This window comes from Ornithorhynchus anatinus, chromosome X5 (genome assembly GCF_004115215.2).
Source record: "Ornithorhynchus anatinus isolate Pmale09 chromosome X5, mOrnAna1.pri.v4, whole genome shotgun sequence".
NCBI lineage: Eukaryota > Metazoa > Chordata > Mammalia > Monotremata > Ornithorhynchidae > Ornithorhynchus > Ornithorhynchus anatinus.
In genome coordinates this window covers 5538733-5562812 of record NC_041753.1, presented here as the reverse complement: position 1 = coordinate 5562812, position 24080 = coordinate 5538733, and the positions used below count along the sequence as shown (strand labels likewise).

The following is a 24080-nucleotide window of genomic DNA, read 5'->3' as shown; positions in this document are numbered from 1 at the left end:
CCCCCGGCCCCTCCCCCGCCCTTCCCCCTCCCCAAATCCAGGTCAATGTAATTGAGGCCGGGGTCCCGGGCCGGGAGCGGGGCTGGGGGTCCGTCCCCCCTCCCCGGGGCCATGGGACGTAGTCGGAGGTCGGGAGGCCGATGGCCACGTACTCCCCCTCGGGGGCGTCCCCCGGGCCCGGACCCCCGACTCTAAAGGAGCGCGGGAGGGAGCAGGAGGGGAAGGGAGCGTGGGGTCGGGGCGACCCTCCCGTGTTCACGTAGTCGGGGGAGGATGGGGAGAGGGGGGACCCGCCCGGGGGGGCCATGACCATGTAGCCCCCCGCCTCACCGGGCCCCATGGGCACGTAATCCGCCCCCCGCCCCATCGCCATGTAGGAGCCCGAGGCCCGGGTCCCCCCGTCCTCCGGGGACGCCCCCTCATCGGAGGAGGAGGAGGAGGAGGGGGGGGGGGCGGGGGGGCGGCCCCGGGGCGCGCAGAGGAGGGGGCTTGGTGGGGGCCGCCCCGCCTCCGAGCCGCTTCATGGCGTCCAGCACGGTCTCGTGGATGCCCCGGGCCACCACGGCGTCGGGGGCCTGCAGCCACAGCTCCCCGGGCCCGGTGGGGGCCGAGCGGCCGAGCTCCAGGAAGAAGAAGGCGTCGGAGTGTCCGCAGCGCCGGACGCTGAGCAGGGGCAGGACCAGGGCGGCGGGAGGGGCCGGGCCACCCCCAGGACCGGCGGCCCCGGGGGCCCGGCCGGCAGAAGCGACAGCCCGCGGGTCTCCGCCCCTGCCCGCCTTCTTCACCAGGGTCAAGGCCCCGTTCCCCAGGCACAGGCGGTAGCCACCCCCGACCAAGGCCCCCCGGCTCTGCCCCGGCCCCCTGGGGCGCAGGGTCACCGGCCAGACCTCCTGGAACGACGGGGCGGGGGGTCCGGCCTCCTCGGGGCTGCTGGCACCTGGGGGAGAGAGGGTCTGCGTTGGGGGAGACCGGGTCGGGGACGCTTGGGTCCCCCGAGGGCTCTGGGCGCGGATAATTGACGACCGCGGATGATCCGACCCCCCCCCCCCCCCGCCAACCCCACCCCGATGTCCGTGGGGCCTAGTGGCCAGGGCGCGGGCTTGGGAGTCGGAGGGCCCGGTCCTAATCCCCGCTGGGTCACTTGCACTGCCGTGTGACCTTGGCCAAGTCGCCTCACTTCCCTGTCAAATGGGAATGAAGAGTGGGAGTCCCACGTGGCACACGTGGCCAACTTGCTTATCTTCTTCATTCATTCATTCAATAGTATTTATTGAGCGCTTACTATGTGCAGAGCACTGTACTGAGCGCTTGGAATGTACAAATCGGCACCAGAGACAGTCCCTCCCTGCCCTTTGACGGGCTTACAGTCTCTCTCCCAGCGCTTGGAACGGTGTTGGGCACATAATAAACCCGTTTGGGGCAGGGACTGTCTCTGTTGCTGGATTGTACTTTCCAAGCGCTTAGTACAGTGCTCTGCACGCGGTGAACGCTCAGTAAATACGACTGAATGAATAGTAAGCACTTAACACATACCGTTATTATTATTATTAATTGTCCTGGGCGCAGAGAATTGACGGCCGCGGATAATCCGCCCCGCCCTTCGGGCAGAGATTATTGACAGCGGCGGATAGTCCGCCCCGTCCCTCGGGCAGAGACGATTGACAGTGGCGGATAATCCACCCCGTCCCTCGGGCAGAGATAACCGCCAGCCTCGGATAACCACCCCGGGGCGCCGAGAACTGTCAACCCCGTACAATCCGCGCCGCTCTGCCTGGGCGCCCATAACTGGCCAACCGCGATAACCCGCCCGATTAACCCGCCCGATCGGTGTGTGTCCCGCCACCGCGCGGATAATCGCACGCCGCGGATCATCGGGGGATCCCGACCTGCGATGACTGCGCTCGGGCTGGCGCCCCCGGGGCCGAGGGGGTGGCACGTCTCACCTGAGGCGGCGGCGGCGGCGTTGCGGTTGCGCAGCTGGAGCATGGCGCTGTACCAGACGTGCTGCTGGTCCTCGGAGGCGGCGTCCAGGGCCAGGCCTCCCTCCGTCGTCCAGGGCCAGGCCTCCGTCGCGGGTGTGCAGCACGATGAGGGGGCGCCGGCGCGCGCCCGCCCGCTTGCCGGTGGTGCACGCGCCCGCCAGGCTGAGGCTGCGCCGCGGCGGCGCGCCCCGGGCTCCGGCGCGCCCCTGGCGGCCGGGGGGGGGAGGAGGGGGAGGAGGAGGCCTCGGCGGCGCAGGCGCAGTAGGCGCGGAACTGCTTCTCGCTCTCGTAGCACTCGAGCCGGGGCGGGTCGGCGCGGAGCGCGAAGGAGCGGCGGCGCAGCGACTTGGGCTTGCGCAGGTGCCCGCAGAGCCGCACGTGCGGGGGGCAGCGCCAGCCCGGGGCCTCGGGACCCCCTGGGACCCCCGCCCCTCCTCCGCCCTCCATGCCGGGACCCCTCCCCGCCCGCCGCGCTCCTGCCCCGGGGCACAATCGCGCTCCAGGAGAGCGGGCGCGGGGCTCCTCCCTCCCGACCCGGGACCCCGACCTCGTCCCTCCCCCTTCGCTCCTGGGGCGGCTCCAGAAATTCCCGTTCCCCCCCCCTCCCCTCCCTTCCCAAATTAACCCCCTGGGGACCGGGCTGGTCGACGGGACCGCCGGAGAGGAGAGTTTAAAAGAAATGGCATTTGTTAAGCGCTGACTAATAATAATTGATGGCATTTGTTCAGCGCTTACCTCTGCTACGACTACTGATAATGTTGGTATTTGTTAAGCGCTTGCTACGTGCCGAGCACTGTTCTAAGCGCTGGGGGAGATACGGGGGAATCAGGTGGTCCCACGTGGGGCTCACAGTTAATCCCCATTTTACAGATGAGGTCGCCGAGGCGCAGAGAAGTTAAGTGACTTGCCCACAGTCACACAGCTGACAAGCACTGACTAATAATAATGAGGGGATTTGTTAAGCGCTTACCTCTACTACGACTACTACTAATGATGGTGTTTGTTAAGCGCTTAATAATAATAAATAACGTTGGTATTTTGTTAAGCGCTTACTATGTGCAGAGCACTGTTCGAAGCGCTGGGTAGATACAGGGTCATCAGGTTGTCCCACGTGGGGCTCACGGTCTTCCTCCCCATTTGACAGATGAGGTCACTGAGGCCCCGAGAAGTGAAGTGACTTGCCCACAGTGACACAGCTGACAAGTGGCAGAGTGGGATTCGAACTCGTGACCGACTCCCAAGCCCGGGCTCTTTCCACTGAGCCACGCTGCTTCCCCATATGATGGCATTTGTTAGGTGCTTACTATGTGCCAGGCACTGTCCTAAGCGCCGGGGTAAATACAGACCTGCCCCCGCCACTTGTCAGCTGTGTGACTTCGGGCAAGTCGCTTCACTTCTCTGGGCCTCGGTCCCCTCATCTGTCAAATGGGGATGCAGACTGGGAGCCCCACGTGGGACAACCTGCTAACCTTGTGTCCACCTCGGCGCTTAGAACAGCGCCCGGCACATAGTGAGCGCTTAAATTCTGGCATCATCAAGGTATTTCAGGGTGTCCCCCGTGGGGCTCCCAGTCTTCACCCCCATTTTATAGACGAGATAACGGAGGCCCAGAGGAAGTGAAGTGGCTTGCCCAAGGTCACACAGCAGACGAGGGGGAGACTCGGGATGCGAACCCACGTCCTCTGACGCCCAAGCTTGGGCTCTCACCACTAAGCCACGCGGCTTAGGCCGGACCCTGTGCTAAGCGCTGGGGTGGAAACACACTAATCGAGTTGGACCCAATCCCTGTCCCCCGTGGGGCCTCACAGTCTCCATCCCCATTTTACAGATGAGGTCACTGAGGCACAGGGAAGTGAAGTGACCGGCCCAAGGTGGCACAGCAGACAAGTGGCGGAGGTTTGGCGGGGTGGGGGTGAAGCAGCCGGAGGGTCCCGGAGAATAATAATAATTATTACGGTATTTGTTAAGCGCTTACTATGTGCCGAGCACTGTTCTAAGCGCTGGGGTACATCCAAGGTCATCAGGTTGGTCCACCTGGGGCTCCCAGTCTTCATCCCCTCATCTGTAAAATGGGGATGAAGACTGTGAGCCCCACGTGGGACAACCTGATTCCCCCTGTGTCTACCCCAGCGCTTAGAACAGTGCTCGGCACATAGTAAGCGCTTAACAAATACCAACATTATTATCCCCATTTGACAGAGGAGGGAACTGAGGCCCAGAGAAGTGAAGTGACTTGCCCACAGTCGCCCAGCTGACAAGTGGCGGGGGCGGGATTAGAACCCACGACTTCTCCCTCCCCAGCCCGGGCTCTTGCCCCTAAGGCGGGCAGAAGGCCAGGAGGGGGCGCGCTCTCGGAGGGCGGGAGCCGGGCTGCACTGCGGAAACCCGCCAGGAGGGGTCGCCGTCCCGGAGGGAGGGGCGGGGACGCTAGGACCGCGGGGCCTTCGGCGGCGACCAATCACAGAGCAGCTCCGGGCCGGACGGTGGGGCGGGGAGCCAATCAGAGGCCTCGAGGCCGCCCCGCCCCCTCCCCTCCCTGCGGAGCAGCCCGGGAGCACGTGGGATGGGGTGAGGGTGGGGAGAGGGTCCGGGCACCAGCCCTTTTTTAAACATTATTGAGCCCTTAATTATGATTACCCTAATTATTACGGTATTTGTTAAGCGCTTACTATGTGCCAAAAACTGTTCTAAGCGCTGGAGGGGATACAAGGTCATCAGGTTGTTCATTCATTCATTCAATCGTATTTATTGAGCGCTTATTATGTGCAGAGCACTGGACTAAGCGCTTGGAATGGACAAATCGGTAACAGATAGAGACAGTCCCTGCCGTTTGACGGGCTTACGGTCGAATCGGGGGAGACGGACAGACGAGAACAATGGCAATAAATAGAATCAAGGGGAATAAATAATAATAATGTTGGTATTTGTTAAGCGCTTACTATGTGCCGAGCACTGTTCTAAGCGCTGGGGAATCAGGAGGTCCCACGTGGGGCTCACAGTCTTAATCCCCATTTTACAGATGAGGTAACTGAGGCACAGAGAAGCTAAGTGACTTGCCCACAGTCACCCAGCTGGCAAGTGGCAGAGCTGGGATTCGAACTCATGACCTCTGACTCCAAAGCCCGTGCTCTTTCCACTGAGCCACGCTGCTTCTCAGAACGTGGGGCTCCTAGTCTTCATCCCCATTTGACAGATGAGGGAACGGAGGCCCGGAGGAAATGAAGTGGCTTGCCCAAGGTCACACAGCAGACAGGCGGCGGAGCCGGGATTCGAACCCACCTCCTCTGACCCCCAAGTTCGGGCTCTTTCCACTGAGCCACGCTGCTTCTCTAGTTTCCCCACCGCCCCCAAATCCTTCTCCCTGGACCCAGGCGTCCTGCCGACCGGGCACTTCCAGTCCAGGCCCTAAGAGAAGCAGCGTGGCTCAGTGGAAAGTGCCCGAGCTCGGGTCAGAGGGCGTGGGTTCGAATCCCGACTCCGCCGCCTGTCTGCTGCGTGACCTTGGGCAAGTCACTTCACTGGGCCTCAGTGACCTCATCTGTAAAATGGGGATTAAGACTGTGAGCCCCACGGGGGACAACCTGGTTTCCTTGTATCTACCCCAGCGCTCAGAACAGTGCTCGGCACATAGTAAGCGCTTAACAAAGGCCGTCGTCATTATTTGCTAGCGACAGGCAGGGTCCCTGGGGTTTGGGGAGGGGGCGTCACTACTTTCAGGGCAAACGGGATGCCTGCGGGGACCGGTTGGGGGGAGCCGAGGATGCTGAAATCTTCCAGGGGACCCCAACTCCCCCCTTCCCATCCCCATTCGCTCCCTCTTTCCACGGGAAAGGGACCACAGCGGGAGGGAGCGAGGGTAGACCTCGGGGAGTGTGGGCCGTGAACGTGTCCCCTTCCCATCCCCATCCAGGAGAGACTGAGGGTGTCCCCAGTGATGCCTTGATGGGGGTCCCCAAACGGCAGGTCCAGAGCCAACGCTTAGAACAGTGTTTGGCATATAGTAAGCGCTCAACAAATACCATTATTATTATCATTATAGTGATGGCCACAAAGGAGAGCGCTCAGTGAACGGGGAGAGGATGAGAAGGACCAGCCTCCGGCTTGCTGCCCGCCCAGCCAATCGGTCAGTCAGTATTATTGACTGAGCGCTTACGGTGTGGAGAGCCTGTACTAAGCGCTTGGGAGAGTGCAATAAAATATAACCGACCCATTCCCTACCCGCAGTGAGCCTACAGTGTAGAGGAGGTAGACATTAATAGATGACGGATTCAAGACTGCAAGCCCGGTGTGGGCAGAGATTGTCTCTATTGCTGAATTGTGCTTCCCAAGCGCTTAGTACAGTGCTCTGCGTGCAGTAAGCGCTCAATAAATGCGACCGAATGCATGATTAGGTAAATAAGTGCTGTGGGGCCGAATAAAGGGAGCGGGAGGAAAGGAGGGCTCAGTCGGGGAAGGCCTCTTGGAGGAGAGGGGCCTTCGGCAAGGCTTCGGAGGCGGGGAGTGTCACGGCCTGTGGCATTTGAGGAGGGAGGGCGTCCCAGGCCAGAGGCGGGATGTGGGCGAGGGGTCGGCGGCTAGATGGAGGAGATGGAGGGGCGGTGAGCAGGTTGGCATTAGAGGAGCCAAGTGTGCGGGCTGGGTTGGAGGAGGAAGGCCCGGGGCCCCTGACTCAGGTGGTGCCGGTGTTCTGCACGTAGTAAGCGCTCAATAAATACTACTGAATGAACGGTGCCAGGCTGAGAGGCCGAGGGGGTGCCTCTGGGTGTCCTGGGAGACGAAGGGGGCATCCTAACGGACGGCCGCTGGGTGCAGGTGGAAGAAGGGAGACAGTGCCATGGTGCCCTGGGTGATCCTCTAGACCGTTAGCTCGCCGTAGGCAGGGAATGTGCCCGTTCTAGTGTTCTAGAAGCAGCGTGGCTCTGTGGAAAGAGCATGGGCTTTGGAGTCAGAGGTCACGGGTTCGAATCCCAGCTCTGCCACTTGTCAGCTGACTGTGGGCAAGTCACTTCTCTGTGCCTCAGTTCCCTCGTCTGTAAAATGGGGATTAAGACTGTGAGCCCCACGTGGGACAACCTGATTCCCCTGTGTCTACCCCGGCGCGTAGAACAGTGCTCGGCACATAGTAAGCGCTTAACAAACACCAACATTATTATTATTATTACTCTCCCCAGTGCTTGGTACAGTGCCGAGCGCTCAATAAATACGATTGAATGAATGAAAGGATCCCTCCGCGGGCGGTGCCGAGGGATCCGGGGTCAGCAGAAGCAGCATCCCCTAGTGGAAAGAGCCCGGGGCCTGGGAGTCAGAGGACCTGGGTTCTAATCCCACCTCCGTCCCCCGTCTGCTGGGTGAACCTGGGCAAGTCACTTCACTTCTCTGGGCCTCTGCTCCTTCATCTGTAAAATGGGGATTAAGATCGTCAGCCCCATGTGGTACATGGACTATGTCCAACTTGATTGTCTTGTAACCTCCCCAACGCTTAGCATAGTGCCTGGCACATAAGCGCCTAACAAATACCAATTTTTCTTTTAAAAAAGGAGGTCCCTAAGCCGCTTCTTCCTCCCGTTCTCAGGCACCCCCGGCATCCTGCCCACCCCCCTCCTCTGCTCCATGCAGACTCCAAATTTCAGGCCCTCTCCCTCTTCCCTGCCTCGCATCCTGATCCCTGACTCAGTTTACTACCCAACCAGGAGGCTGTCCCTCCCTGCTCCGCCCCCTCCTCCACTAGGCCCCTCACCTTCACTCCCCGTGACAGCGGATTTCACGGGCGAAGCCTCTCCTTTCACCCCCCCCCAACCCCATTTCCCCTCCACCCTATCTCGACTCCTGGGTCCTGGGAGGGGAACGGAAGCTGGGCTGGGGGTGGGAGGTGGGGGTGACCGCGGGTGGACCCCGGGTACCAGGAAAAATGGAGACAAACAAGCCGTCTGGTTGGTTGCCGTGGCAACCCTAGCCCGCCACCACCTCAACCCGGCTGGCCGGGTGGGTGTTGCCAGGGCAACCAAAGGTCCCTGGGGGTGGAAAATGACGTACCTGGTTGAGTGGGTGGGGGGTGATCTGGGGGCTTTAGGGGTGGGGAGGGGGGATGGAGAGGGCTCACTCCTGAGAAGCGGAAGAGGGGTACGGCACGTCACCTCCCTTTGGGTCGTGGGCTGGGTCAGAAGCCCTCCCCCCTCCCCCCCTCTGGGGTCCTGTGCCTTTTTTCAGAGGAGGGGGCTTCGCCCCCTCCGTAAGAGCTATAGGATACGGGCCTCCGACTCGGCCCTCGACCACCCGCTCGGCCCTCAGAGACACACGAGGGTGAGAGAGGAGAGAACGCATCGAGTGGGAGACGGAGAAAGGGGGAAACGTGAGGGTGGCGCGGCCTGAGACCGATGGTCTTTCCGGGGGCCGGGCCGGGCCCCCTTCCAGCCCCCTCCCCGCATCTCCCGCGGGCTCCAGCGCACGGCCAAGGCAGCCCGTCAACAGAGCGGTGGACCGAGAGGCCTTGAGGTCAGAACTGCCGATCAGGTTTGGGGCCGGCCAGGTTTTGGGCCGGAGTCCCAGTGTCCCGGGCTCGGGAGACAGCTGCTGGGGGCAAGGCCGAGGACAGCTGGGGCGGGGGGAGGGGGAGAAAGAGGGGCCAGCTGGCCCTGGTGATGTGGGGCAAAAGTGAGCGGCCGAGGCCTAGGCGAATGCACGGACTTAACCCTTCTGGGGGTGGAGGAGAAGAGACCGGGCCCGACTGGGCAAGGGGCAGAGAGGCCGGCCGGAAGCCACGGCGGGTGAACGGGGTCGATTCTGGCCCGAAAATCGTTTTCCCCGAGGCCGGCCCGAGCGGACGGGGGCAAGAAGAGTGCAGGGTGGTGGCGGCACTTCGGTTTTCCCACGGGGGACGACGGAGGCGAGGAGAGAAAGGCGGGGACAGGAAGAAGCAAGCTTGGCTTAGTGGACGGAGCCCGGGTCTGGGAGTCAGAAGGGCCCGGGTTCTAATCCCAGCCCTGCCCCTCGACTGTGACCTTGGGAAAGTCACTTCCCGTCTCTGGACCCACCTGTAAAATGGGGATTAAGACGATGAGCCCCACGTGGGACGGGAACGGGGTTCCGCCTGATTAACTTCGAACCACCCCAGGGCTTAGAAGCCCATGGGCGCTTAGCAAGAAGACTGTGAGCTCGATGTGGGCAGGGAACCTCACTGCTTACTGTTGCACTGTACTTTCCCGAGCGCTTAAGACAGTGCCCTGCGCACGGTAAGCGCTTAACCGGGAGACAGACCAACAGCGTCAGGTGGAGGGCCACAGGGAAGGTGGCGTGGATTCAGCTGACACTGGGCCTCATGCCTCCTACCTCGGCGGGGAGCCGGAGGAAGATGGCTCGTGGGATTCATGGAATGAGAAATCCCTGACAGCTGCTGGCCCCGCCTCCTCGTTCCCCTCTGCCCTGGGCTGCCTGCCCACCTGGGGAAGGGGCTTCGGGGTCTCATCCCCAAACCAGGACAGCTCCCGGGGCAACCCTCCTTCCACCCCCGGGTGGTCATAATAAATAATAATGAAAAAATCGCAGTTTTCGGTAAATGCTACGGGCTAAGCACCGTACTAAAGGCTGGGTAGACACAATAATAATAACGGTGGCAGTTGTTAAGCGCTTCCTGGGTGCCAGGAGTGGATACAAGCGAAGCGGGTTGGATGTAGTCCTGGTCCCACATGGGGCTCAGTCTCGATCCCCATCTTACAGAGGAGGTAACTGAGGTCCAGAGAAGTCGAGTGACTTGCCCGAAGTCACACGGCAGTCAAGTGGCAGAGGTGGGATTAGAACCTGAGACATAACAATAATAATGTTGGCATTTGTTAAGCGCTTACTATGTGCCGAGCACTGTTCTAAGCGCTGGGGTAGACACAGGGGAATCGGGTTGTCCCACGTGGGGCTCACAGTCTCAATCCCCATTTTACAGAGGAGGGAACTGAGGCACCGCGAAGTGAAGTGACTTGCCCACGGTCACACAGCTGACAAGTGGCAGAGCCGGGAGTCGAACTCATGCCCTCTGACTCCGAAGCCCAGGCTCTTTACACTGAGCCACGCTGCTTCCCCGGCCTGTGCTCTACCCACGGCGCCACACCGCTTCTCCAATACAATCAGATCGGACGCTGTCCCTGACGCACAAGGGGCTCACAGCCTGAAGGGGAGGGAGAATAACCATTATAATAATAATAATAATGATAAAAAATAATTCTGGTATTTGTTAGGCACTTATTATGTGCCAGACACTGTTCTAAGCACTGGGGTGAATATATGCAAATCGGGTTGAACACTGTCCCTGCCCCACGTAGGGCTCACAGTCTCAATCCCCATTTCACAGATGAGCTGAGGCACAGAGGAAGTGAAGTGACTAACCCAAGGTCGCACAGCGGACAAGTGGCGGAGCCGGCATTAGAATCCATGACCTTCTGACTCTCGGGCCTGGGCCCTAACCATTAAGCCCATGTAGTACCACTGCTAATAGTAATAATAATGGTCATACTTATTAAGCACTTACTATGGTCTCTGAGCTGAGGTAGTTACAAGATCAGGTCCCACCAGGGGCTCGTAGCCCAAGTTAAAGAGAGAACAGGGGTTGAATCTCCATTTCGCAGATGAGGGGACTGAAAAGTTATGTGACTCGCCCGAGGTCACACAGCAGGCAAGTGGCAGAGCTGAAATTAGAACCCAGGTCCTCTGCCTCCCAGACTTAGGCTCCGTCCACCAAGCCAAGCGTTAACTCCCCATTTTTCCAGATGAGGCCCAGAGACGTAACGGTCTTGCCCCGGGTCACACAGCAGCAGGCAGCAGCACAGCAGGACTAGAACCCAGATCTCCCGACTCCCAGGCCTGCGCTCTTTCCATTGGGTCCTGCTTCTTTTCCTCACCTTGTGCCCACCCAAGGCCCGCTGGAGCACGAAGGACCCGGAAGACAGGAAGGAGAACTGAGTGGGTGCAGGGCACCTGGGTCCCAGGTGGAGAGTGCCAGAATCAGAGGTGGGGATGGTGGGGTTGGGCCTGAGACCACCGTGGCTCTGCTCAGTGCTTGGCACAGAGCAAGCCCCTTAACAGAACAATCCTTACAGGGACGATGCGCATTATAGACACGAGGAAGCAGTGTGGCCTAGCGGGTAGAGCCCTCGCCTGGGAGTCAGAAGGACCTGGATTCTAATCCTGTCCCCGCCATTGGTCTGCTGTGTGACCTTGGGCCAGTCCCTTCATTTCTCTGTGCCTCAGGTACCTCACCTGAAAATGGGGATTAAGGCTGGGAGTCTCACGTGGGACAGGGACTGTGGCCAACCCCGTTTGCTCGTATCCACCCCGGCGCTTAGTAGAGTCCTTGACACACGGTACGCACTTAATACCATCATCAGCGCCATGTCTGAGTTAGGGAAGGGAGGTCCTAAATCTGGACCCTCGGCCCTCTCTGTTCTCCCTCCTTTTCTTCCCAGGGGAGAGATGCTCTCTGCCTGCCCTCCCCCCCCATCCCGTGTTTACCCAGACACACCGACAGCTTGGGATCGTGTCCCCACACAAACAAGCCACACACTCTGCCCCCCACCCCGGTCCCGTTGGCACAACAGGGCTAGGCCGGAAAACACAAACAGTGTCGTCCCCCGCCGGGGTAGTTATGGTGAGGGGGTGGTCCTTCGCTTCAGCAGGAAAAAGCCATTTGCCCCATTCCTCTGCGAGCAAGCTCTCCGATCTCCTCCATGCCCAAGTCCAGCCTTCCCCTCCGTTAAACCTCTCCTGAACCCACCCCCCACCACCATGAAGCCTTCCCAGGTTAGCTCATGTGGCTCGGGTGATCAATCACATCCACCAGTGGTATTTACTGAGCGCCTAGTAGGTGTGCAGAGCACTGGAGTTGGCGTTCGGGTGCCCTGACCCCCCCGACCCTGCCCTCAAGGAGGCGAGTCTCGTCTTCCCTCCCGGGCTTGGTCCCCACCGGTTCGGCACTCCCGGGGTTCTCGGCCGTTCCGCAAGTCAACGAGTCTATTCTCTGCCTCGGTCCCCCGTGCCCGGGACGGCTGCGGGCAGGACGGGGCAGGGCGGCGGAGCCGGGCTCCCCCTTCGGACCGGCCGCCCTGAAGGGTGGGAGCGGGGTCTTGGGGGGAGAGAGACCGCTCCGGCGTTTTCTGTATCTCTGCCTGGGTCCGCCCCCGACCCAGCAGACGGTGACTGAGGGGCAGGAGCCGTGCCTACATCCCTTGGACTCGGGGCACGGCCGCGGGCGGGGGACTGACCGGCCGGCCCATCTAGTGAGTAGAGGCCGGCGTTTGTCCCCGGGGCCATCGGGCCGCTCCGAGGCAAGGACGCACCCGCGCTGGACGAGACTCCTCTCTCAAACCGCTGTTTAATTTTCCTTCTTTCCAACGCTCCGCACCTGGCTTCGGTGCCACGGGGGGTGGGTAGGTGGGGGGCCGAGGGGGCACGGGGTGGGGGCGGAAGGGGCGCTCACGTTGGGTGACGCGGGGGCCGGCAGAATGGACGGGGTCAGGAAGGAAAATAAAGAGATTGCATGAGAAGCCGCGGCCACCCCCGGCTCCCACCCGGGACCCCCCCCTCCCCAACTTCCCAGCTCCCCGGGGAGGGGCGGGGGAGATGGGGGTGCAGGCAGTGGGGGGCCACGGGGCAGGGCGACTAGGGAAGCTCGAGATTTGGGAGAAGGGCTGGGAGAGCCACCGCATCCCAGAGCTGTCTGGGGGAGGGTCCCCTGCTCTATATATTATCGATATCATATATATATATAGAATAGGCTATATTAGAAAACTCATAATATATATACTGTATATATATATATATATAAAACACTGGTATCCAAACATGAGATTGCTAACTAAAGTGCTTGAAGGGAGTATCGGGGTGGGGATGGGGTGTTAAAATGTTCCCCCAAACAGGCTGGGGACGGAGAGTGGAGCCAGGAGGGTTTAGCAGCTTTGAAGGAGGAATTTGGGGAGGGAGATGGGGGTACACGCAGGGGGTGTTGAAAAATGAATCTTTAAGTCCTGGGGGCGGAGGGGGGGAGAACACGTGAGAGAGAAGGCTTCAGGTATAGGGGCGGGGGGGGAGGGCGGCGATTGAGGACATTCTATGCTTCCTCCCCCTAACTGCCCTTTCCCCTAATTGCCACGAACAGTCCCCTCCTCCATCCTCATATCTCTGGTCCCTGGGGTCAACTAGGCTCTGATGAGGGGGAAGGGGTGGGGAGCGGGGGGGCAGAAGGGGTGCCACCCTGAGTTCCACATCCGCCCCCCCACCCCCGGGGACGAGGGGGGCGCCTGGAGCAGGAAAGCAGGGACAATCGTGAAGGAGGGAGGGAGGAATTTCAGAAGTCGTATTCAAAACGGCCCCTCCCCGCCGCTCCCCCGCCCCCCGCCCCCCACCAGCCAGCCGGGCCCCGACTCCCTCCTCGGGGGGCTACAAGAAGGGGTTGGTGGTGGGAGGTTTGGAGGCAAACGGGCTTGGAGAGGTTCCAGTCTGGGAAGAGAAAGAGAGGAGGACACGGCTTCAGTTCGGCTTCGGTGTCAGGCCGAGCATCCCCCCCTCCTTCTACCCCAACTCCCCCTCTTGGGGCGGGGAACGTAAAGGGGGAGAGAGTGAGGAGAAGGGGTGGGAGAGGATGCTTGGGGGTGTCAGGGAGGGGACGGTTGGGGGGGAGCCACGGTTCGGCTCGAGCCGCTCTCGCCAGCCGCTCCCTAACTTGTCCTCCCTGGGCCCGAGGGGCACCGGAGGTCACATCGGGATCGTGAGCAAGGTGGGAGACTCCCGCTTGCTGGTCGTGGTCAGATGAGTTTTCCCCAAACACGCACCTCAAGGCCCCCCCCGACGAAAACACACACACGCCCACACGCGGTTCCCGTCACCCCATCGGCGTGCTCACCACGAAGGGGTTGGTGGAAATGGCGGTGGGCTGGCCCGGGCCCTTCACCCCCGGCTTGGCTGCTCCCAGACCCCCAAAGCTGGAGCCTAGGAGACAGAGGCAGACAGACCGCCCCCCACCCTGAGAGGCAGGCCGGGGTGGACCGAGCCCGGGGAAAACCTGCAGCGATGAGGGAGCTGGGGGGTGATGATCGCACCGTCCTGGGGCGCGTGGTCTGATGGGAGATGGTGGAGGTCAGGCCCCCTGAGTCGTAGAGGAGAAGCGGAGGAGGTTCTGTCCCGAAAGCCAGGCCGGGGAGGGGGGAGGAGGGTGTCCTGGAAATGGGATCGGGGGTGCCGAGTAACGGAACACGGCGGTCTCCGGCTCCCGGGGGGATTAGGGGGGAGGAAGGCGGGTGGGCGGACCGTTGCGGGAGAGTAGGGAAGGCAGGGTGGGGTGGGAAGCGGGGGGACCGGGAGGGCCTGAGACCGGGTTTTCTTACCGTTAAGCTGCTGCTGCTGCTGGGAGAGCTGGGTCTGCGGGGAGAACATGGTGGAGGCGGGAAAGGCTACCGGGAAGCCGCCGGGGGGCTGGGCAGGGGGGAAGCCAGGAGCCATCGTGCCCAGACCAAAGCCACTCGGCCCTGTGAGGGGGTGAGGGGGAGCAGGGTGAGAGAGAGACGGGGAACGAAGGGATTGATGGAGCAGGAACTCTCTAGCTGCTGCCGAAGTGTACCTTCCAAGCGCTTACTACAGTGCTCTGCACACAGTAAGCGCTCAATAAATACGATTGAATGAATAAACGAACACACACGGAAGCCTGCCACACTCGCCCCAGACTTCCCCTCGCACCGCCCCCCCCCCGTCTCCCTGTTAACGCTGGCCAGGAGAGAGGGTGGCGGTGGGGAAGGTGAAGCAGAGAGATCGAGATGAGCAGGAGCCAAGGGGCCTTGGGCGGAGGAGGGAGGAGGAGGAAGCAGGGAGGGATGGGGGGGGGGGGGGAGGGCTGGGAAGTTGACAGGGTAGGAGAGTGTCCCCGCACTGGGCCGGGGCCAAGGGAGGATGGGGGTGAGAAGTAACCCTCCCCGGAGGGTGGGGGCGGCTGGGCCAGCAGAGGAAAGCGGGCATGCGTGTCCAAATGGCTCCCCCGGCCCTGCCAGGTGTGGGTGCGGGCATCTGAGTGTGGGGGGGGGGTGGATAAGAGCATGTGTAAAGGGGTAGGCCCGGTTGGAGCCATCCCAGGCCCGGGGCCGGTGCGGGGCGGAGGGGACGGCGGGGGCCCGGTGGATGTTTCCCCCACCTTCCTATGGCAGAGGCCGGGGTTCCTCTCCCGGTCCGGGTCCGTGCTATCCACCCCTCCCGCCACCCGTCCCCCAGCCCTCAACCCCTCTGCTCTGCCCCCGGCTCCCCGCTGGACCGCGTTCCTCCTGTTCCTCGGGCTCCCGAGGAAGGGGTCCAGGCCGGGTGGATGGAAAGTGGGGGGGACGTTACCTGAGACGAGGCCGTTGGGCTGGAAGGGGTTGGTGGATGGCAGAGGTGGGTGAGCCGCGGGAGCCGTGAACGGGTTGGTGAAGGCTACGGCGGGGAGAACAGGAGGTTAATACCAGGATGGACAGAAACCTACCAGCACCTCTTCCGGCTCCCCCTTCATAGCTAATGACAATGATAATAGTAATAATAATAAACGAGGGTACTTGTTAAGCACTTACTAGATGCCAAGCACTGTCCTGAGTACTGGGGTACATTCAATTGAATCACGCTAGACACGGTCCCTGACGCACGTGGGGCTCACGCTCTTAATCCCCATTTTACCGACGAGGGAACTGAGGCCCAGAGAGGTGCAGTGACTTGCCCGGGGTCACGCAGCCAGGATGAGAACCCAGCTCCTTCAGACTCCCAGGCCTGCGCTCTATCCATCAGGCCGCGCTGCTTGATAGGAAGAGGGTGGCTTGGACCCAATCTTCCCCCACCCTCGGCCAGCTCCTACCAACCGGCCTGCCAGCTTCTCCCCCTCAATGCCCCCTCTCCACCGCGCGCCCCAGAACCTCCCGTTCCCCGGGGCTGAGACACCGAGTCTGGGGGTGCCGGCAGGGGGACGGACGGACTCACCCCCATAGGCCAGGCCGCCGCTCCCGCCGGCACCGGGGGCAGCAGGGGCGTGGTAGGCGGGAACGTGGGCCACCGCCCCGAAGACACTGGCGAGAGACAGACGGCGGGAGATGTCACCCCCGATCCACAGGCCTGGGGGCTGCGGGAGGCTCCCGCTACGTGGGGCATAAAGGCGGGGGGAAAGGGGGAGGGAGTCCAACCCCGGACTTGAAGCGGAGACAGGACCGAGGGTCGGGCACGGCGAGAAGGACCATTCTAAAAAGTGGGGCGCGAAGGCGGACCGGGAGACAGCGATGGAGAGGCTGTCCCCCGACCTACGGACCCAGGGAGAGAGAGAGGGCCGGGGAAAGGGATGGGCCGGGGAGAAGAGTAACTGGGCCGCTTGACTCTTGGGACAACCCCCCGACCCCTCACTCACCTGCCGCTTCCCAGGATGGCGCCCATGTCCGAGAGGCCGCTGGGCTGGCTCGCGGGGGTGAGGGGAGAGGCCCCGAATGGCATCACTTGGCTGCTGCCTGTGGGCAGAGGAGATGGATGGGCAGTGCCCACTGGCGGGGTCGGGGAGGGGGTGGGGGGGCGGGGGGGGGAGGAAAGGATAATGGCTAGGGCCACCGGACCTGACCTACACACGGTGGGGTCGGGGCATTAATCGCGGGGCTGCCTCTGCATACACAAACAGGGGGAGTCTCAAAGGGGTGGGGGAAGGAAAGCTGGTGGCCGCAGGCATGAGGGGCTGAGCTGGGGATTTGTTAAGTTCTAACTATATAGAGAAGCAACATGGCATAGTAGCTAGAGCACAGGCTTGGGAGTCAGAAGTCATGGGTTCTAATCCCGGCTCCGCCCCTTATCAGTTGTGTGACTTTAGGCAAGTCACTGAACTTCTCTGTGCTTCAGTTACCTCATCTCTAAAATGGGGATTGAGGCCGTGAGCCCCACATGGGGCAAGTCCAACCTGATTTGCTCGTACCCACCCCAGCGATTAGTACAGTGCCTGGCACATAGTAAGCGCCTAAAAAAATCATAATTATTATTATGTACCGGGCACCATACTTAGCACTGGGGTAGACCCCGGCTAATCAGGTCGGACACGGTCCACGTCTCAAATGGAGCTCATGGTCTTAACCCCCCGTTTTACAATCGAGAGCCAGAGAAGTGAAGTGACTTGCCCAAGGTCACACACCAGACAAGTGGTGGAACCAGGATTAAAACCCAAGTCCTTCTGACTCCCGGACCCAGGCTCCATCCGCTAAACCACACTGCTCTTCCATGCACTTCACAGTCTGTGAGCCAGCTCTTCCCACCTGGATACTTTCCCAGCATTTAATACAGCGCTCTGCCCAAAGTAAGCACTCAATCCTCTTAAAAAAAAAAAAAAAAAGAAAAAAGGTGGTATTTGTTAAGCAGTTACTTTGTGCCAAGCACTGTTCAAAGCATTAGGGGTAGATACGAGGTTATCAGGTTGTCCCACGTGGGGCTCACGGTCTTAATCCCCATTTTCCCGATGAGGGAACTGAGGCCCAGAGGAGTGAAGTGACTCACCCAAGGCCACACGGCAGACGAGCGGCAGAGCCGGGATTAGACCCCGCGGCCCCTGCCTCCCGAGCCAGGGCTCTTCCCGCTAAGCCACGCTCCAGACTGTGAGCTCGTCGTGGGCAGGAACGTGTCTCTTTGGTGGTATGTTCTACTCTCCCGAGCGTTTAGTCCAGTGCTTTGCACGCAGTAAGCGCTCAATGAATACGGTGAATGAATGAATGAATGAATGAATATTATGGCCCAGAGCCACGGAAGGGCAAGGCGGAGAGTGAGCGCCCCCCGGTGGCCACATCGGGGAAGGATCAGCGGGGCCCAGGGGCAAGAGCCCGGTCCTGGGTTCTAGGTTCCGCTCTGCCTCATCTGCTGGGTGACCTTGGGCGAGTCACTTCTCTTCTCTGGACCTCAGTCCTCTTCGACTGGAATTGGAGATTTCATCGCTCCCTTCCGCTTCGACCGTGCGCCCCACGTGGGACAGGGACTCTGTCCAACCTGATGACCTTGTATCCGCTCCAGCGTCTAGGCCGTGCTTGACACACAGTGAGCGTTCAACAAACACAGTGATGATGATGATGATAACGATACTAATGAGGGAGCACCGGCCTGACCTGAATCCTGATGAGATAGAGGGTCCTTAGAACTGGGGGCAGCAGCTACCAGTGAAGTTGGGCGCATACGCTGTTAGGAGATTACTCTAGGCATCGAAGCCCCAGCCAACGCTTCAGTCAGAAACCTCCTGCTCACTGATGCCGAAAGGTGTAGGAGGTGGGAGGGCAGTGGGGGACAGTTTGGACAAACCCAGGGGAGTCCCCTGGCCAGGTCCCTGGGCAGGGAATGGATGGGGGAGAAAGAGCAGGAGCTTGCATTTTAGAAGGGGAGCTGGAAAAGAGAGGCCTGGGAGGCTGGATGAAGTTGGGTGCATACACTATTAGGAGACTTTTCTAGGCATCGAAGCCCCAGCCAACGCTTCAGTCAGCTCACTGATGCCGAAGAGTGTGCCCGATTTATCCGTGTAGTTCGGTAAAGGCAGCACCAGCACAGGGGTGGGGAGGATGGGGTGTGTAGACGTGCATGCCTGCGCGCCGTTACTGGTGTGAAAATGCAGGGCCCGTGAGCCCGTGGGGCTACCGGCAACCCTGACCACGTGATCTGGTGGCCCGCTGGGGCGGTGGCTCTTTGGGCGGACTCTTGTTGTCGGCTGGACCGTCCTCTCACCCCTGAGGCGGTGAAGGGGCAGGGCCGGGGAGGCTGGGATTTCTAGAAACTCATCGAGATCCACGACGACGACACCAGACTCCTCAGCAGGAGGCATCCCAAACCCGCCCCTTCCCCCTTCCACCCCTTAGTTAGCTTCCTGGGCAAAATCTAGCCACCCTGATCACCCGAACACCCCCCCAACCTGGTTTACGAATACCCTCGAGTGAGAACACACGCACGCTTTACTGAGAATAAACTCAGGAGGGCAGACCTACACACGGTTTACTGAGAATTACCTCGGGTGCCCAAACAAATTCACCGTTTATTCAGAATAAACTTGGAGGCACACCCATACACACAGTTTACTGAGAATAAACTCGGGTGCATGCCCACCCCACAGTCTGTTGACTGAGAATAAATTGGGGTGTGCAAACACACCCAGTCCACTCAGAATAAACTCAGGTGTGCACACACTGTTTACTGAGAATAAACTTGGATGCGCACACACAAAAACAGAGGCGGAGAGACACACAGGGAGGGAGAGAGTGTGTGTGTATGTTCTTGTACTTGACTGGGCAGAGACAGTAGAACTGAATCCAAAATAAACCCTCCCCTGACCTGTAGGTCACTGAACAGCAGCCTGTCGACCAAGGCTCCCTCTGTGGGGCGGGGGAATGGCAGCTCGAGGCGCCGGCGTCCCCTTGGCCGGAGCTCTCCGCCTCTGAAAGTGGGGAGGGTGGGGGGAACTGGCTTGCGGGGGCCGGGACGGACCAGGACGGAAAACTTACCAAAACTGTAGCTGCCCGTGATGATCCGGCTGGCTGGCAAGGCGGGGCGGGGCCGGAGGGGCGGGGAAGCCGGAGGGAGGGAATGGGGGACGGGAAGTGGGAATAGAGGGGGTGTTGGCGGGGGGAGATGGAAGAGAGGGAGGGAGGGGGGAGGAAAAGGGGAGAGAGGAGCAGGAGGGGAAAAGAGAGAGAATTTGCAATAACTGCTTCTCCTGCGTACAGAGATCTGGCGGTCCCTTCACTTGCCCACTGTGGGTGTCAGGGACTTCTCCTCCCCGCCTCCCTCTTTGAAACCTTACCCGGCTTCCCCAACTTCTCCCACCCAAACAGCTCTCTGCCCTCTCCTGGTCCCCACAAGACCGGAAACTCGCTGTGGGCAGGGACCGTGGCTGTTTACCGTTGTATTGTCCTCTTCCAAGTACAGTGCTCGGCACACACTAAGTGCTCAGTAAATACGATCGACTGATCGACTGATCCTCCGCTCCCTCCCAGCTCTCTGTGGGGGTGGGAGGCCGAGCCTGAGGCGGGTTGGGGGGGAAGGGGAGCCAGAACTACCTGCAGGCGCAGGCTGAGCCTGGAAAGGGGCGTGCCCGAGCTGGGGGGCCCCGAAGGCCGGGGGACCGCCGGAGCCGCCGAAGGCGTCGAAGTTGGCGAAGCCGCCGTGGGCCGGGGCCTGGCCTGTGGGAGGAAGGGGTCATCGGTCACTCACTCACACAAACACGTACACAGCTGGGCAGGGGGACGAGGGGCGTTCCCCGCCTCGGGACCACCCGCTTGCCCGCTGCCACTAGCCAGCGGACCCCAGTTTCTTCAACCTTTCCTCCACGGTCGTCTGGGGCTCGAGAAGAAAGGGAAGGGGCAGCCCGTGGGGTGACATGATGATAACGCTGATACTTGTTAAGCGCTTACTATGGTGCCAAACACCGTTCAAAGCACTAAGGTAGACACGAGTTCATCAGGCTGGACACAGTCCCTGTCCCACACGGGGCTCACAGTCTCAATCTCCATTTTAGAGAGGAGGTCGGGGCTCCGGGCAGACCGACCGGCAGATGACCAGTTGGGATTCGCCCTTTCCCTGACCCCACAGCATTTATGTACACATTTTTAATAAGCGGGGTACCTATTAAGTGCTTTCTACGTACCAGGCCCTGAACTAAGCGCTGGGGTGGATACAAGCAAATCGGGTTGGATACAGTCCAAATTTAAATTATACACCTTCAAATTCAGACATTATCAATTACTTATTTACTCATAATAATGTCAGTCTCCCCATCTAGACTGCAAGCTCGTTCTGGGCAGGGAACGGGCCTGCCACTTCTGTGGTACCGTCCTCTCCCAAGCACTTAGGAGAGTGCTCTGCGCATAGTCAGGGCTCAATAACCCCTCCCCAACCCACAGCCCTTGTGTATATATGTACATATCTACAATTCTATTTATATTAATGCCTGTTTACTTGTTTTGATGTGTATCTCTCTATAATTCTATTTATACTGACGCTCTTGTTGACTGTTTGCTTCTTTTGATGCCCGTCTCCCTCCTTCTAGACCGTGAGCCCGTTGTGGGCAGGGATTGTCTCTCTCTGTTGCTGAACTGTACTTTCCGAGCGGTTAGTCCAGTGCTCTGCACTCAGTAAGCGCTCAATAAATGCGACTGAATGAATAACTCTGATTGACTGATTGCCAAATGCCACAGAGTCCTCCAACTTCTCCTCTCGGCTCACTGTCTCCTCTCGGTTCACCCACTCCCCTCCCCTTTCCCATCTGCTCCCCTCGGAGGAAGAGGCGCGTGGTGACCCGTATCCCTCCACGCCACCCCCCGCAGCCGCCAGCTTCTCTTGCCCCCTCCCGGGACCCCCGCTCACCTCCGAAGGCCGGGAAGGCAGCGAAGGGAGGGGCCGGAGGCTGGGGCGGGGCGGCGAAGGGGTCCCCCCCGATGTCAGCCAGCAGGTCGGTGCTGGCTTTCTTGGCGGAGGAGACGGGGGCCGGCTGGGCGCCCCGGTGTTGGGAGAGCCGGGCCTGCGGCGGGATTTGGGGGTGAGAAGCCGGAGGACGCCGTTGCCGTTCGGCCTCCAGGACCCCGACCGGCCCAAGCCCTTCCCCTTGCCCCTGGGGAAGCCGCCCTTCTCCCGCCCCCAGACTTTTTAGGGGGTGTTGGCTAAGCTCGCCTCGGACTGTCCCCCGTGTGAACCTGGCTTCTCTGGCCCAACCCAGTTCCCGTCGGTGCCGGTTCTAGGCCCCTGCTCCTGAACCCCGAAGCGGACCGCAAACAGGATGAAGGGACCCCACAGCGTCCCCGTCTGTGGGGAAGTCGTGGGCGGGAATGAAGCGACCACGCCGAAGCGGGGCGGTGGTCCCGCCCCCACCACGCTGATCCACCCATCTGTCACCCCCTCCCCCCACATCAGGGTGGGGGTGTCACTGGGTCAGCCGGTCCCCCAGAGCCGGGCCCATTCAGGGCTCCACCTCACCTCTCCCTCTCTGTTCCCAGCAACCCCCCGTTCCGCCAGTCGGTGCCGGATCTTCGGGCCCCCCGCCCCCGCCGTCCCCTCAGAGCGGAGCCGGCGGCTCACCTGGCCGGAAGTGGCGACGGTCAGCGCGGGCACGGGGTCTCCCAGCAGGGTCCGCAGGGGTTGGACTTCCGGGGTGGAGCTCTGGCCGGGGACGGAGGTGCCGGCAACCTTGCCGCCAGCCGGGCCCTTCACCTGGTCCGGAGGGACGTACCTGGGGGCGGGGAGGAGGTGAGGCGGAGGGTTGAAGCGGGGCGGCGGGAGGGGGACGATGGCCAGCCAGGGCCCAAGCAGGTGGGTGAGGGGAGTGGAGGGGGGCGGCCAGAGCTGAAGATAGGGAGGAGGGAGGTCGAGGTATCCTTGGATCACCTTCCCCTCTCCTCGACTCCGGGGAACTCGGGGGGGAAGGCCGGGAGAGCAGAAGAGACGAGCGTGAACAAGCCGTTGCAGTGCATAAGCCACTACAGCATCACCTCCCTGTGGGCAGAGACTGTGTCTTGCTTCTGTTGTACAGTGCCTTCCATCAATCAGTGGCATTTTTGAGCGCTTACTATGTGCAGAGCACTGTACTCGACGCCTGGGAGGGCACAATATAACAGAGTTGGTAGACATGTCTCCTGTCCACAGTGAGCTTCCAGTCTAGAGCGGGAGACAGACATTAATAAAAAGAAATAAATGACAGATAGGGACAGAAAGGGCTGGAGGGTTGGGAAGGGGGGATGAATAAACGGAGCAAGTCGGGACGACGCAGAAAGGAGTGGGAGAAGAGGTGAGAGAGGCTTAGTCAGGGAAGGCCTCTTGGAGGAGATGGGCCTTTAATTAGGTTTTAAAGGCGAGGAGAGCAGTGGTCTGTCGGATATGAGGGGGGAGGGCCTTCTAGGCCAGAGGCAGGACGTGGGCGAGACGACGGTGGTGAGACAGACGAGACTGAGGTTTGGTGAGGAGGTTGGCATTGGAGGAGCGAAGTGTGAGGGCTGGGCTGGAGTAGCTCTTGTTTCTGTTGCACACTTTCTTGCCCCTGAAGGTGTTCAATCAATAGATTCAATCTATCCAACCAACTCTGTTGCATAATACTCTCCCAAGCGCATAGCAGAGTGCTCTGCAAACTGTAAGCGCTCAATAAACATTCATTCGATCATATTTATTGAGCTTAGTGTGCCGAGCACTGTACTAAGCGCTTGGGAAAGTACGATACAACAACAGACACATTCCCTGCCCACAACGAGCTTACAGCTTAGAGGACCACTGAAGGATTGAAATCCCACGGCTGCTACTGCTATAATACTTAGAATTGTGGAATTTATTAAGCACTTGCTATGTGCCAAGCACTGTCCTAAGAGTTGGAATAGATACATCATCATCAGGGTGGACACAGCCCGTCCCACGTGGGGCTCACAAATCTAAGCAAGAGAGACAACGGGTATGAAATGCCCACTTTACGGATGAGGAAACCAAGGCCCGGAGCGGCGAAGTGACTTCATAACGGGAAGAAAATGGGTCTGTTTATTGTTCTCTCCCAAGTGCTTAGTACAGCGCTCGGCACGAAGAGAGGAGGGAAGAGGAGAGGCAAGTATGGTGGGGGTGGGGGAAGAGAAGACAAGAACAGAAGGGAGAGAAGGCAAAGGAAGAGAGAAACAGAGGCTGGGAAAGACTCCCGGCGCGACGGACATCTCCGGGAAGGCAGTTCCCGAGCCCACTTGCCCCTCCCCGGTTACCAGCGCTTCTTCTCGTATTTCTCCTGGAGGAATTCTTTCACTTTCTGCGGGTCTCTGGAGTCTGGGACTATGGAGGTTCTAGCGTCGAACAGGCCCAGCCAGATCTTCCTACACACCTGGATGGGGGACAGATGCGGGGAGACACTGAGGGAGGCGGGGAGCTGGAGGGGACAGGCCGGGCGAGCGGGAACAGGCACCGCCCCATCCCTCAGGGGCCTGGGGAGTCGGGCCGGTGCCAGCCGGGGAGGGCGGGGGACTCAGTCTCGGGAGCCAGAATCCTCGGCCTGGCCCCGCTCCCTTCACCAGCCGGGGCGAGACCCGGCCCAGGCTGGTCTGAGGTAGTTCGGTCAGCGGGGTCACTGTCCACAGGAATGGGAGGAGACGAGGGTGGAGGCTG

General features: G+C 60.5%; 2 protein-coding genes across 2 annotated transcripts in view; both read right to left on the bottom strand.

Annotated features, from left to right (window-relative positions):
• Positions 1–40: 40 nt before the first annotated feature.
• On the bottom strand, positions 41–12272 carry LOC114808089 (insulin receptor substrate 1-like; the record flags this gene model as incomplete). Its single annotated transcript, XM_039910879.1, is given in 6 exon segments — positions 41–423; positions 455–937; positions 1944–2058; positions 2060–2181; positions 2246–2398; positions 12224–12272. Coding segments are annotated over 6 exon segments (1305 nt in total), but the record flags the coding sequence as incomplete, so codon positions are not given.
• A 42-nt stretch (positions 12273–12314) lies between these two features.
• AGFG2 (ArfGAP with FG repeats 2) overlaps positions 12315–24080 on the bottom strand; it is a 29431-nt gene continuing 17665 nt past the window's right edge. The window contains exons 3-13 of the mRNA XM_029056131.2: positions 23684–23799; positions 22032–22182; positions 21324–21477; positions 20018–20140; positions 19463–19495; positions 16366–16462; positions 15948–16033; positions 15330–15413; positions 14342–14482; positions 13861–13946; positions 12315–13457 (exon numbers count right to left, since the gene is read on the bottom strand). Coding sequence (XP_028911964.1) covers positions 13398–13457; positions 13861–13946; positions 14342–14482; positions 15330–15413; positions 15948–16033; positions 16366–16462; positions 19463–19495; positions 20018–20140; positions 21324–21477; positions 22032–22182; positions 23684–23799 — 1131 coding nt within the window. The 3' untranslated portion in view covers positions 12315–13397. The remainder of the gene's footprint in view (positions 13458–13860; positions 13947–14341; positions 14483–15329; positions 15414–15947; positions 16034–16365; positions 16463–19462; positions 19496–20017; positions 20141–21323; positions 21478–22031; positions 22183–23683; positions 23800–24080) is intronic.